Raw genomic sequence first — 14,725 nt, 5'->3', positions numbered from 1 at the left:
GTCTTTATTCCCCAGGTCCTGCCCTAACCTACCCTACCCTAACCTACCCTACCCTGTCCTGCTCTGCCCTACCCTACACTGCCCTACACTGCCCTACCTTGCCCTACTCTGCCCTACCCTTCCCTTCCCTGCCCTACACTGCCCTACCCTTCCCTACCCTACACTGCCCTACACTGCCCTTCCCTGCACTGCCCTTCCCTGCACTGTCCTTCCTTGCCCTTCCCTTCTCTTCCCTACTCTGCGCTGCCATTCCCTGCCTTACCCTACCTTGCACTGCCCTTCCCTACCCTACCCTACCTTGCACTGCCCTTCCCTACCCTAGCTATCCTAACCTTTCCTCACATCCCCATTCTTCCCCTTCTTCCCTTTGCTCTCTTTGCCCTTGCGTGTTTTTTTTTTGTTTTTTTTGTTTTTTGTATACTGAATCGAGGCTCGTGAAAGAGCTAACATTTACTTCACAAACAAATCAACCAGACAAACAAAATATATAAAAAGAGGGAGCGGAAAACAAGATGGGGAGAGAAGGGGAAGCACACAAACACAACATTTGAGAGCAGGGAGATGTGTGGGAGGGAGAGGGCTTGGGGGGAGGAGGCGTGGGAAGGGGGGGGGGGGGGTGTTATGTCCAACTGTGGCTCCACTGCCCAACTATATATATACCTGTATGTTTCCTTCTTACTCGAGGCTTTCACCTTTGTTTTCCATAAGCCGAGATTTTGGTATACAGTATTTGTTCTGATATAAATGAAAGGAGTGACGTAAAAATCGCTCTGATGACGTGGAACCACAAAATAACATTTTTGGATTTTAACACCAACGCTCAGATCCATTTGATTTGACGAACTTGGATTTCACAAAATTAGTTGTGGCCGCTATGATAACCACAACTAGTTTGTCAACTTATATACACCTACACCATTGTTCCACTCGCCATGGTTGTTATCTCCAGATTGATCAATATCTAATGAGCACGAGAGATGCTCGTGAAAGGAATTCAGGTTGTTGTTGTTGTTGTTGTTGTTGTAGTATAGCCACAGACAGTTCTCTAGAAAAAGCCCATCGCACGGAGACAGTCGATCGACGGCAGCAGGGAAGAATGGTGAAGATTTCGCCCCCGATTTGTATTGGGGGGTGGGGGGGGCGATACAACCACCCCGAAGAGGCCTCCGGTAGTTGTCCTGATATAGTAGGTGCCCAAATTGGTTCAGTGTGTGATCTTCCCGACATCTTCGATCTTTGTTCCTTTCTCTTTCACGTCTCTCTTTAGTCTTTCACACTTCTTTCTACTTTTACACATTTCTTTTCATTCGCACTAAATCTTACTTTTTCTTTTCTAACATTTTCCGCTCTTTTATTTCTCTTACTCTTAAATTTTCTCTTTCTTTATACATCTGTCTACACAGAATTTAATCCTTGTAAATTGTTTTTTGGAAGTCTCACTCGGCTGCGCCTGGATGGGTTTGAGGGTTGCAGAGTTGCGGATGAAACCCGAATCAATCAATCAACCTATTCAGGTTCCTCCTGATGACTCCATCTTTGTTATTTCCTTATTCAGGTTCCTCCTGATGACTCCATCCTTGTTATTTCCTTATCCAGGTTCCTCCTGATTGACTCCATCTTTGTTATTTCCTTATCCACATTCCTCCTGATTGACTCAATCTTTGTTATTTCCTTATCCAGGTTCCTCCTGATTGACTCCATCTTTGTTATTTCCTTATCCACGTTCCTCCTGATTGACTCAATCTTTGTTATTTCCTTATCCAGGTTCCTCCTGATTGACTCCATCTTTGTTATTTCCTTATCCAGGTTCCTCCTGATTGACTCCATCTTTGTTATTTCCTTATTCAGGTTCCTCCTGATGACTCCATCTTTGTTATTTCCTTATCCACGTTCCTCCTGATTGACTCCATCTTTGTTATTTCCTTATCCAGGTTCATCCTGATTGACTCCATCTTTGTTATTTCCTTATTCAGGTTCCTCCTGATGACTCCATCTTTGTTATTTCCTTATCCAGGTTCCTCCTGATTGACTCCATCTTTGTTATTTCCTTATCCACGTTCCTCCTGATTGACTCAATCTTTGTTATTTCCTTATCCAGGTTCCTCCTGATTGACTCCATCTTTGTTATTTCCTTATCCACGTTCCTCCTGATTGACTCCATCTTTGTTATTTCCTTATCCAGGTTCCTCCTGATTGACTCCATTGCAGTATTTGGTCCTTCATTTGATTATATTGTTATATCGGGGGTGGGGGGGGGGGGGGGGTGGATAAAGGAATATCTAGAGTGAGGTAGGTCTGTATAGGTAGGTATTCGACTGTCGCGATAGGGAATCTACCTGTAATAAGTTCCATGTTTTTAGGCGGTTTGTCGGGGTAAGTGTATACCTGTGAACATACAAGGATGTTTGTGTGTTAAATAGTTGTAGGGACTAAGATAAACCCCTGTGTGTCAGAACTGGTAATCATTCCTTTGTCCCTTATGGCAATGCACACATATAAACACTTAGATAGGTCCTTAGTGCACACATAATTAATTCCCTTCCCTTACAATGACCTTGGAAGAAGACCGGCAGGAAGCCAGATCGGGGCACCGCCGGATGGCCGCCGCCAGCCGCACCACCACCTGGCCTAGCAACATTGCGTGAGACGAGCTGTAACCACGCCACAGGGAACGTGTGATTGGTTGGCGCGGAAGGCGCGAGCCTGGAGCCAATCAGTGCGGAAGGCGTGAGAAGGTTCGGCAAACGGCGGGAAGCTACGAGGCTCCGGTTGGTGGTGCGCCAGGACTGACGTCACATGGCAAAGTTACAAAAGGGCTCGCTGGACGACATTTTGGGCTCTTCGCGCTGGACCCCTTCGATTGGAGATCTCTCTCTCTCTCTGTGCTTGTAGCTCATGGCTTCTTGTCTCTGGTCTCTGCACTTCTCTTCTTCGTGCTGGTCCTTCATTCTTCGTTGTTCATTCTTGGCTCTTGGCTCTTCGGATTGAGAGGTCCTGGTGGTCGTTGGTTCGCCATCTTCATGGTGCTTGGAGCGGTGCTCGGTGCTGGAGCGAGGCATGCCGTGGAGCGAACGGACCTCATGGGCGGTCAAAAGGAGCCTGGAGTGGGGCGTTGACTCGGGCCCGAGCAGAGCGTGGGTGAAGCGGACGGGGGGCTTCCTCGCGCCGGGGCTTGGAGCCGGACGGGGCTGCGTTGGACGACAGACCGATAAGCTCACACTACATTACACAAACCCACAACAAACGTGTTCTTTTGTCAATTCATTTTCCCCTGTCTCGTATTTGGAAGTCGGTATGTGGGATCCCAATTTAGGATCATTATTTAGTCATCGTCGCTTTCATTGTTTCGGGGTCGGAATAAATCATTATTTTTGTACATTCAATTGGGTTGTCGTTTGTGAGTTAATTCCCCTGCAGGATCGGAGCTGCGGTTGGATCGCTATCGGTAAGCGCTTCCGATTCTTCTTCTTCACTTCCTCCTCCCGCGTTTTATAGTCGAATTCGAGTTGGTCGTCGCCTCATTTAAGCCGTTCTGGTCATTCGCGGTCCCTGGTGTTAACCTTGAGGGATTCGCACAACAATATCATTCATTAACCATGAAAATAGAAAGCGACAGTAACATTTTCCTATTGTGTGCTTTTCAGACGACTTTATCAACATTGAAGGAAAAATGGAAATACTTATTATTGCTAATTCCAAATTAGTCATTTGTATTCGTCACCAAATTAGTCACAAGTATTATAATATGCTATTTACTTTGCAAAAACGGAATATATATATATATATATATATATATATATGTATGTGTATATATATATATATTACACTGACCAGGAGGGGGTGACTACTGAAAAGAGGCAACTACTTGTTAAATGTTTTGTGAGTTGTTTCTGAGTTGGAGATCATGACAAGGCCAGATGCCACTTTTGATTTTAACTGGAAGGTCATCCAGAGGTCATAGAGTTCTTTATAATGTCAAAAACAACAATATTTATTTAAAAATGAAAAAATATTCAATGCTGGGTATTTTAAGAATTCTTTATTTACATAATTTGGAACACTGCACTCAGAGAAAAAAAACAAGTTTTGATAAGGTAATACAATTTACAACCACAACGAGCAATCAGAAAATGCAGATTCTCACCCAGACTTGTTTTGTGTGATGTGTTTTGTGTGGCAAATACATGGAAGGATGCACTAAATGAGAGGTCATTGGTTGCATTTGAAAGGACTAAACTCTAAATGGTCTCGTTGTAAATGTATAAAGGTCAAAGGTCTGAAAAGTTGCAACGGGTCTTAAAGTCTTCGGGTTCTTAAAGAGTGTTAGGGGTCTAAAAGAACTACTGTCTAAAGGGTATAAAGGGTATTAGAGGTCATCAGGGGCTTAAAGGGTGATTGGGGTCTAAAGGGTCTACAAGGTCTTAGAGGTCTTCGGGATTTTAAAGGGTGTTTGGAGTCTAAAGGGGTTTATGTTTAAAGGGTCTAAAATGTCTTAGAGGTCTTCAGGGTCTTAAAGGGCGTTTGGGGTCTAAAGGGGCTTATGTATAAAGGGTCTAAAATGTCTAAGAGGTCTTCAGGGTCTTAAAGGGTGTTTGGGGTCTAAAGGGTCTTATATCTAAAGGGTCTAAAATGTCTTAAAGGTCTTCAGGGTCTTAAAGGGTGTAAAGGTTCGAGGGGGTATTAGGGGTCTGAATCGTCTTCGGGGTCTTATGGGTCTTAAATGGTCTTAGGGTTTGAAGGGTCTTAATAGTCTTAAAGAGTCTTAGGGTTCTAATCTAAAGGGGGTCTAAAGGAATATTGGGGTGTAATGCAATTTATACACATACTCACGTTCCACGCGTACAAATACACAAACAAACCGGCCTTAATGTGATACGCTCTCCTTTGGCGAGAGTAATAAGGTTTTATTCATTTGCAAAATAACATATGCAAAATTTGGTGGAGACTGCCACAGCCATGTTTTTTTCCCTATGATTTCCAGACCTACACACACACACACACACACACACACACACACACACACACACGCGCGCACACATACACACACACACACACACACACACACACACACACACACATACACACACACACACACACACACACACCTTTTTATGTAGTAGGTTTGTGAATTTAATCACATTATCTGAACTTGCAATCATCAATGACCCACATCTTATCAATAATTATTTTAATCGATTTGTTTTCATCAGGTGGATCACAGGGATGTTCTGGGGCTGTTTATCAGTGTTGCAGCTATTTTGAATACCAATGGAGGTGAGAACTGAAAGCATTTTTTCATAGCTATTGTATTCCTATTACCACTACTCTGGCACTCAACCGGTGACATAATGTGCTACTTTGGTTTGTGTAGTACAATCGTCCGCTGCTGTTTCACACTTATTCACTTTTAAATTTGTTTTCTCTGCAACCGCTTGTCCGACTGATGACAAACTTTCAACATAGGAGTGAATACACATGGATAATTTTTATATTGATAACTCTGACACTGTTGGTGACGTGGTATGACAGCCATATTGGATGAAAGGAAAAACTTTGGATGTCTCCGAAATCACTCAACAAAACAAATCGAAACATGGCACATATCAGGTACTTCCTATGACAAATAAAGCTTGATAACGATGATGTCATCGGTGAAGTGGTATGCCAGCCAAAATTGGTTGAATCGTGACCCAAAAGTGCCTGTTCGCCATTCTTCTTACTACAAGTTCTAAAAACATTTTAAACTAGAAAGAGCTTTTTTTTAGTGGTTTTTAAGGCTTTTGTGTTAAAGCAAATGTGGCGGCCGAACAACGTGACCGATGTCGTCATCATTATTGTTTTTCTCCACCAATTTATCCCTCGATGATGCTCAAGAAATTTCATCTTGATAGTATGAAGTTTTGTACTTGTCGAATTATGACATCATCATCAACATATTTTATTCCACATGGAGAGTTCTTTACAATGAGCGATGTCTCAATTTTTTTTTCTATGCAACGCTTTCGGAGATTATAGAGGTGCAATTTTTTTCGGTTTTTCCAAGATTGTGGCCGAACCACGTGACCTACAGGTGGAGTTGAACATATGGTGAAAATTTCCTGTCAATCGGACCAACAGTTGCAGAGAAAATCATATTTATTCTGTGCGGACAAACAAACAAGAAGACGTCACGCGGAGCACGATACTTGCAAAATCGCCCCCCCCCCCCCCCAAGAAAAAAAATCCATTTATACAGCAAATTGTCCATTTCATCAAGATTAAAATTGACAATCTTGAACAAAGCTCGGGTCAATAGGCAGAAAAGTGACGATTTTTCAGATGAAAAATGATTTTGGAAGGTTGACCTTGAGTTGACCTTTGACCTCAAAAATACTTAGCTTCCCTATTTAGTGACTCAATGTGCAAATGCTGTTCAATTTTCAAGTCAATCGGATGAAAATTGAGGATTTTTGAAACTTGGCCTATGTTGACCTTTTGGCCTATGTTGATCTCAAAAATACTTGGTGGTTGAATTCAATGACCAGATATGCAGGTCCTCTTCAAATTTCAAGTCAATTGGATGAAAATTGAGGATTTTAGAAATTTGGCCTATGTTGACCTCAAGAATACTTGGTGGTTGAATTCAATGACCAGATATGCAGGTCCTCTTCAAATTTCAAGTCAATTGGATGAAAATTGAGGATTGTAGAAATTTGGCCTATGTTGACCTCAAGAATACTTGGTGGTTGAATTCAGTGACCAGATATGCAAGTCCTCTGCAAATTTCAAGTTAATTGGATGAAAATTGAGCATTTTAGAAATTTAGCAAAGTTGGTAACCTTTGGCCTATGTTGACCTTTTGACCTTTTGACCCCAAAAACAATAGGCTTCTTGCTTTTGACCAACTCTACCATTTGGTGAAGTTTCGTGAAGATCGGTTGAAAATTGTGACCTGTCGGCCGGTGACAAACAAACAGACAAACAGACAGACAGACAGAACCACAAACGCAACCGAACAATATACTTGAAAAATCTTCGATTTTGCAAGTAACAAACAGAGAGACAAACGGACTCAAATGCAATGCCCTCTCTTCAGGCGAGGGTAACTAGATCGACACTCTTCGACGTCACGACATCCACCGCTATGCCTCCACCCACATTATTACATCATTATCATACTTGCACCAACTTTGCTTTAAATCCATTCAGCTGTTCTCAAGTTATCGCATTTTTACCTGACATGACCTCTGACCTTTGACCTCTTGACACCAACATTTAATCAGTTCATGTTTACATTATTATACATACCTGTACCAAATTTTAATTTATATCCCTTCAGCTGTTCAAAAGTTACCACATTTTTACCTGACATGACCTCCGACCTTTGACCTCGAGACCCCAAAATTTAATCAGTTAATCTTTACCTCATTATACATACTTGCACCGAGTTTGACTAAGATCCCTTCAGCCGTTCTCAAGTTACCGCGGTAACGAAAACCTATCATGGACTGACGGATGGACAGACTGACAAACGGACAACATGCAAACACAGTGCCTACGGCGACTTAGTCGGCGGAGGCATAATTATCCAATCCGCATCCAGATCTTCAACAAAATTAAATCCATTTTCCCTAGTCACATACCCGGCCTGTCCACCAAGTTTTGTCCAATCTATCCATAACTGTATGAGATATCCTTCTCAGAGCCAAACAGACCGCCAAACAGGTGTGAAAATATAACCTAGGTCCACCTTTGGTGGCGGAGGTAATAATCAATGGGGTAACAGCCAGAATGGCTTCGTCTCCTAATAATAACGAGAGGGATGAGACCCTGAAGGTTCCCAGTAGATCCAACCCATCATATTAGCCATTTGGTAACACTTGAAATTCTGCCGTAAAATGAAAACAAACGTTTTTAGCTCATTTACGACAAAGTCAAGAGGAGCTGTTATCGCCATAACAATGTCCTTCAGTCAGTAGGTCAGTCCTTCCTCCCCAAGCCCTCTCCCTCCCACAGATCTCCCGATGTCCCTGCTCTCAAATGTTGTTCTTGTGTGCTTCCCTCTCTCTCCCCATCTTGTCTCCCGCTCCCTTTATCTTATGTTTTATGTGTCAGTTTGTCTTTTTGTGATTAATGTCAGCTCTTACACGAGCCTCGATGTTGTATACAAAAAAAATTAAAAAGTCGGTTCAACAGATCGTTTTGAAACTCGGCATTACGAATCATGGCGTCAATACACAAAAACAAATGTAGCCCTTTTTAAAATGTCCATCCAGATGGTTCGATAATCCGCTAATTAACTCAAAATATAATCTATGTTTGTACAGTATGTCCATCACATATCGCGACATTCCCTGATCACAATAGATGTTTCGTTGTTTAATATAAACCTCTTACTTTAACTTCATAATTTAATTTGATGTTAATCATAATTTTAATTTGACCTCTTCATTAAATGTTAACCTCTTAATGTCATTCATATCCTCTTGCTTTGAAGAATGGGAAAAGGTCTAAACTGGTCTAAATGGTCTCAGACGTCTAAATGGTGGAAGGAAGGACTGACTGAAGGAAATTGTTATGGCTTTGACATCTCACCTCGACTTTGTCGGAGACAAGCTATTAATGGAGCCAGTGTTTGTATGTATGTATGTACATATGTATGTCCACTCTATACCCATTGGTTGAACAGCTGGTCTGATGCCACCCACAATTGTAAAATAAAAAAAATCATACGTCCGCCATTTTGGTAAGCCCAATAAATCTTTGGAAATGTCATATCCACAATCGCTTTGCCTTCCCAATAAGTTCTCGGTTCAGTGTAAAACAACGTATTTGATGATCCTTTTATCAGTCGCTTATCCAGACGTTAGAGCCAATAGGTAGGGGTGTTGTGAAGTCAACAGTACGTATAGGTTTCAGGCTTCAGGCCTCTGGTGTCAGCCTATGGGCCAGAGCAATTCAAATTATCCAATCTATCTAACCACAATGTAATATACAGTGCCTTCTGAAAGTATTCACACCCCTTGACGTTTTTCACATTTTGTTGTGTCACAGCCTGATTTTAAAATGGATTAAATTACGATTTCTTGTAGTCCGGCAGAAGTATGACTGAACCTGGAAATTTTATGCAAAGTTTTTTTTTTGATTGATTTTGGTAGCCTAGGATCTACTCTTTCAGAATCTGCCGGGTGCACTCCGTGCACCCTTGATGGTTTTGAGAAATTCAAGATGGCGTCCAAGAAAAGTCCGGCAGAAGTATGACTGAACCTGGAAATTTTATGCAAAGTTTTTTTTTTGATTGATTTTGGTAGCCTAGGATCTACTCTTTCAGAATCTTCCGGGTGCACTCCGTGCACCCTTGAGCGTTTTGAGAAATTCAAGATGGCGTCCAAGATGGCTGTCGTTTCAGATAACTCCCTATAACTCAGTTAGTATTTGACGTAGGATGATAATTTTGGTGTCTAACCGTATGTTTTGAGGGGCAAGGCTGTCAAGAACAACCCAACGGCACTGCAGATAGCACTAGGTTCAAAATTGGGCAGATCAAAAAATATCATCACAACCATGCAGTCATTCGGTGTGACATGTTCTTATGACGAGGTATTACGCTTTAAGCGTTCAGCTGCGAAAGCTGCAACAATGGAACGATCCTGTCTTGGCATATCTGCTGCATCAGAAGGTTTGGTACAAGTAGTTGTCGATAATTTTGATGCTGAAATCTCGTCGCAAAATGGAAAACTTTCCACCCACTCGTTAGCTGTTCTGGTTACACAACCTGAATCAACATCTGATGCTGATCGATGCCATAGAGAAACAATCCCACGAATTTCAAAGGAGGAGATGTCGGAGCCAATAGAATATGATGTCACCATACAGAGATACAATGGTCCCAAGAAACCAAAAATGCCCGAGAGTGCTGCTGTTAGCACAGCTCTCCCACTCAAGTTACTTGCGCAACAGTCTACTGTAAAACAAAGAGCGGACGAAACTGACTTTGCCTTCTTTCAGGATGTTCAGAAACAGAATTGTCCCGAGTACAATGGCTACAACACAGCTCTTACACGCAATCAAGGCCAAACAGAACAACCTAAGACTAAGACGGCATACCTACCTTTGATTGATCTTGTGCCATTCCACCCAGATACAATAATGACAGCAATGGTGGAAGCTCAAAAGGTGACACATAATGCTGACCAAAAGTTTGTGTTATTTACCTGTGACTTACAACTGTATAAAGTTGCATTACATGTGAAGTGGGCTTACCCAGAAAAGTTTTCAGATGTCATCCCGCGCTTGGGTGGCATGCACTTTTTGATGAGTTTCATAGGCTGCATCGGGACTCTGATGGAAAACAGTGGACTGGAGGAAGTTCTGAGTGATGTGTTTGGAGGAGTCGCAAAAATGTTGACTGGAAAGAAATTTCCGCAGAACGTTCGAGCATTGAGAATGCTGGCTGAGGAAGTTCTTCGAGGAGTACTTGATTGCAATACACTTGAGTCAAAGGAGGACTTCATGGAGGTCTTGGAGAACATAGCCAAAAGGAGTAAGACTGCCAAACTGTGGGTGGACATGTTAATCAAACCAGTGTTCCTTATGATGAGGTGATGCTGTCCAATATCATTGTCCAACAGGTGATACTGTCTGCTCGAAATAATGAAGAGAGTGATATAACTGTGATATCCGATGACACTGACGTTTTCATTCTCTTGCTTCATTATTATCACGCTGGAAGCATGAAAAATCGTATCACCATGGAATCACCAATTAAGGAACGAACAGTCATTGACATTGGAAAAACCGTAGAGAAGCATGTGTCTTTTGTGAATGAACTCCTGCCAGCCCATGCTCTTACTGGGTGTGATACGGTAGCATGCTGCTATGGGGTTGGCAAAGGTACTGCATTGAAGGTTCTGAAAGATGGTCACTCACTGTCACTTTTAGGGGTCATTGATTCTCCCATAGAATCAGTGATTGCGCAGGCAACCACATTCATGTCAGCCTGTTACGGTCAATATTCTATGAGTAAATCAATGTCCGAAACACGCTGGAAGATGTGGGCATCCAAAACGGGTCGGGCCTCCGCGGTACCACCAAAACTTTGTTCCCTTCCTCCTACAAGTGAGGCATTTAAAGAGAATGTAAGAAGGGCCCATCACCAAGCCATTGTGTGGCGTTCACTGGAAGACAGCAATCCGCCTGAACTTGATGCAGAAATGTACGGATGGGTAAAACACTCGAAACTGAAAACGCTACAACCGGTCCTCCTTCCCGCAAATGTTGAACTCGCCCCAGAAACTGTCATGCGTATGATCAGATGTGGATGCAAGAGTGACAACCCCTGCAGAACGCTTTCTTGCAGCTGCAAGAAGGATGGTTTGAAATGTACAATATTCTGTGCTTGTTATGCTGCAGGTTGCAGCCAGACTCTTACTTAGCATTTTAATTCAATTGAACAATGTCACAGATTCTTGTGATGTAATTCATATGCATCTGTTTTAATCACTTAAATGGATTCTTTGTCCACGAAACATATGGATAGACACCAAAATTATCATTCTAGACCAAGTGAATTTATTTGAATAAAAGTGAATACAAGTGAATTTGTTTGTTTTTGTTTGAAATTTGTAATATGGCAGCCATATTGGCGGCCATATTGCATTTCTATATGATGCAATCCCCAACCAGTCAAATAAATGGTTTCAATGGATTCCTTGCCCCTCAAAACATACGGTTAGACACCAATATTATCATCCTAGGTCAAATACTACCGGAGTTATAGGGAGTTATCTGAAACGACAGCCATCTTGGACGCCATCTTGAATTTCTCAAAACGCTCAAGGGTGCACGGAGTGCACCCGGCAGATTCTCAGTGAAAGAGTAGATCCTAGGCTACCAAAATCAATCAAAAAAAAAACTTTGCATAACATTTCCAGGTTCAGTCATACTTCTGCCGGACTTTTCTTGGACGCCATCTTGAATTTCTCAAAATGCTCAAGGGTGCACGGAGTGCACCCGGCAGATTCTGAAAGAGTAGATCCTAGGCTACCAAAATCAATCAAAAAAAAAACTTTGCATAAAATTTCCAGGTTCAGTCATACTTCTGCCGGACTTTTCTTGGACGCCATCTTGAATTTCTCCAAACCCCCAAGGGTGAACGGAGTGCACCCGGCAGATTCTGAAAGAGTAGACCCTAGGCTACCAAAATCAATCAAAAAAAAAACTTTGCATAACATTTCCAGGTTCAGCCAAAAAATTGGATTTGGCAACCGGACTATTGGCACTGATCTACACATCCTTGCAACTACAGACCAATCACCCTGCTCTCAATTATCAGCAAAGTCATGGAATCCATCATTGCTTCGGATCTCAAATCCTTCCTCTTCTCCAATGGCTTGATCTTTGATCATCAATTTGGATTCAGACCAGGCCATTCTACTCTGGACATGCTGCTTCTGCTTTCTCAACAATGCATGGAGGTCCTCAATGCCAAACAGGAAATCAGAGCTGTCTCCCTTGACATATCACATGCCTTCGATACGGTCTGGCACCCAGCTCTGCTCACCAAACTCTCCTCCTATGGTATCCATGGAAATCTCCACTCATGGCTTGCGGACTTCCTCTCTGGTCATACGCAACGTGTGGCCCTGAATGGATTTCTCTCATCTCCCCTAACTGTTCAGGCTGGAGTTCCCCAAGGCAGTGTTCTGGGCCCTGTGCTATTTCTGGTCTTCATCAATGATCTCTCCGACTCTCTGGAAAATCCTCTCTATCTCTTTGCTGATGACTCCACTATCTGCCGCTCCATTCCTCATCCCTCAGATCGGCAGTCTGCAGTCTCCTCACTCCCTGCAGACCTGGACAAAATCACAGACTGGTCAAACAAGTGGAACATGTCTTTCAATCCTGACAAATCCGACACTCTTACTATGTCTCTCCGAAAAGACCGACTGGAAAACCCTCCCTCCCATCTACTTTCTCCATAATCCTCTCCAAGAAGTTCTGTCGCTCAAGCTTTTGGGTCTCACTATCTGCCATGATCTTTCTTGGGATAACCACATTTCCAAGCTGGCCTCCAAAGCCAGTCCCCGACTGGGCATCCTCCGTCATGCGAAGTCCTTCCTTGGCACACCTGAGCTCCTCACCACATACAAGGCTTTCATCCGGAGCTCAATGGAATACTGTTCCCCCCTCTGGGCCGGTGCTCCTGCCTCACACCTAGCTTGGCTTCACGCTGTTGAAACCAAAGCTTTCAGAATCATTGGAATCTCCTGCGATGAAACTAACTCCGAGGGTCTTTCACTCACTCACCACAGGTAGGTTGGTGGTCTTTCTGTCTTTTACCGACTCCTCTCTGGCTTTGCCCCCCCAGCTCTCTCTGGGCTCTGTCCCCCTAATATTCCTACAGGTCGCACAAGATCTGCCAGCAACCCTCTTATGGTTAAACTGCCAAAATCTAGGCTCTCTGCTCACCTTCACTCTTTCATTCCCCTTTTCTCCCGCCTCTGGAACAAACTCCCCTACTCCCTTCAATCACACTCCTCCCTCCAGGTCTTTAAAACAGCTGTTCACCACCATCTCTTATCTTCCCCCATCCAAAACCTTGATCTTTTCTACACCCGCTCGCTAATTCACCCCAGATACACTTTTTTGAAATTCCAACTTCTTTCCGGGAAGTCCTTGCAGTGTTGATATGTTTTATACATCTCCCACCTCCCCCCAAGCCCTCCCCCTCCCACATTTCTCTCGATGTCCTTGCTCTCAAATGTTGTGTTTGTGTCCTTCCCCCTCTCTCCCCATCTTGTGTTCCGCTCCCCTTATTTTGTGTTTTATGTGTAGGTTGACTTTTTGCGTGATTAATGTTAGCTCTTTCACGAGCCTCGATCTTGTATACAAAAAAAACAAAAAAACATGAATGAATGAATGAATGATCGTTTTAAGGCCATTTTCCCCCACTAGGGCAAGTGTTAGCCTTGTGGGCCCCATGACAATCATGGTTCCCTGTTTGAGGCAATGTTTTTATGGCTGGATGCCCTTCCTGATGCCAACCCTTAGTCGCCTCTTACGATGCGCAGGGAAACGGTGTACCTAATCTAATTAGGGGTACACACCGGGATACTGATCTACATATAATACCACGTAATGTCAAAGTGGATTTGTTTTTTTTTATTGAAAATTTTATAAATTGATTAAAAAATGAAACACAGAAATATCTAATTGACATAAGTATTAAACCCCCTGTGTCTTCGTAGAAGCCCCTTTGGCAGTGATTACAACTTCTAGTCATCTTGGTCTGTTTCAGCTTTGTACATCAAGATTTGGGAGAGTTTCTTCCATTCTTCCTTGCAGATTTAATCAAGCTCTGTCAAGTTGGATGGGGAGCGTGTCCGTGAACAGCAATCTTCAAGTCTTTCTACAGATTCTCAATGGGATTCAAGTCTGGGTTTTGGCTGGGCCACTCAAGAACTTTCAGGTTCTTGTTCTGAAGCCATTCCAGTGTTGCTTTGGCTGTATTCTTGGGGTCATTGTCCTGTTGAAACATAAATCTTTGCTGCAGTCAAAGGTCTTTTCCACTCTGAAGCAGGTTCTCTTCAAGGATTTGCCTGTATTTGGCTACATTAATTGTTGCCTCTATCCTAAAAAGTCTCCCAGTCCCTGCTGCTGAAAAGCATCACCATAGAATGATGCTGCCTCCACCATGCTTCACTGTAGAGGTGGTGTTAGATGGGAGATGAGCTGTGCTCGGTTT

At 42.9% G+C, this 14,725-nt stretch overlaps 1 protein-coding gene across 1 annotated transcript in view; it reads left to right on the top strand.

The window, feature by feature from the left end:
* Window positions 1-14,725, top strand: part of CNTFR (ciliary neurotrophic factor receptor) — an 88,097-nt gene that overhangs the window by 10,638 nt on the left and 62,734 nt on the right. The window contains exon 2 of the mRNA XM_068106805.2: window positions 5,211-5,274. Coding sequence (XP_067962906.1) covers window positions 5,211-5,274 — 64 coding nt within the window. The remainder of the gene's footprint in view (window positions 1-5,210; window positions 5,275-14,725) is intronic.

Source organism: Myxine glutinosa, chromosome 2, assembly GCF_964187855.1.
Source record: "Myxine glutinosa chromosome 2, kmMyxGlut1.1, whole genome shotgun sequence".
NCBI lineage: Eukaryota > Metazoa > Chordata > Myxini > Myxiniformes > Myxinidae > Myxine > Myxine glutinosa.
Note: the sequence above shows the minus strand (reverse complement) of the source record. Positions and strands in the feature narration are given on the sequence as shown.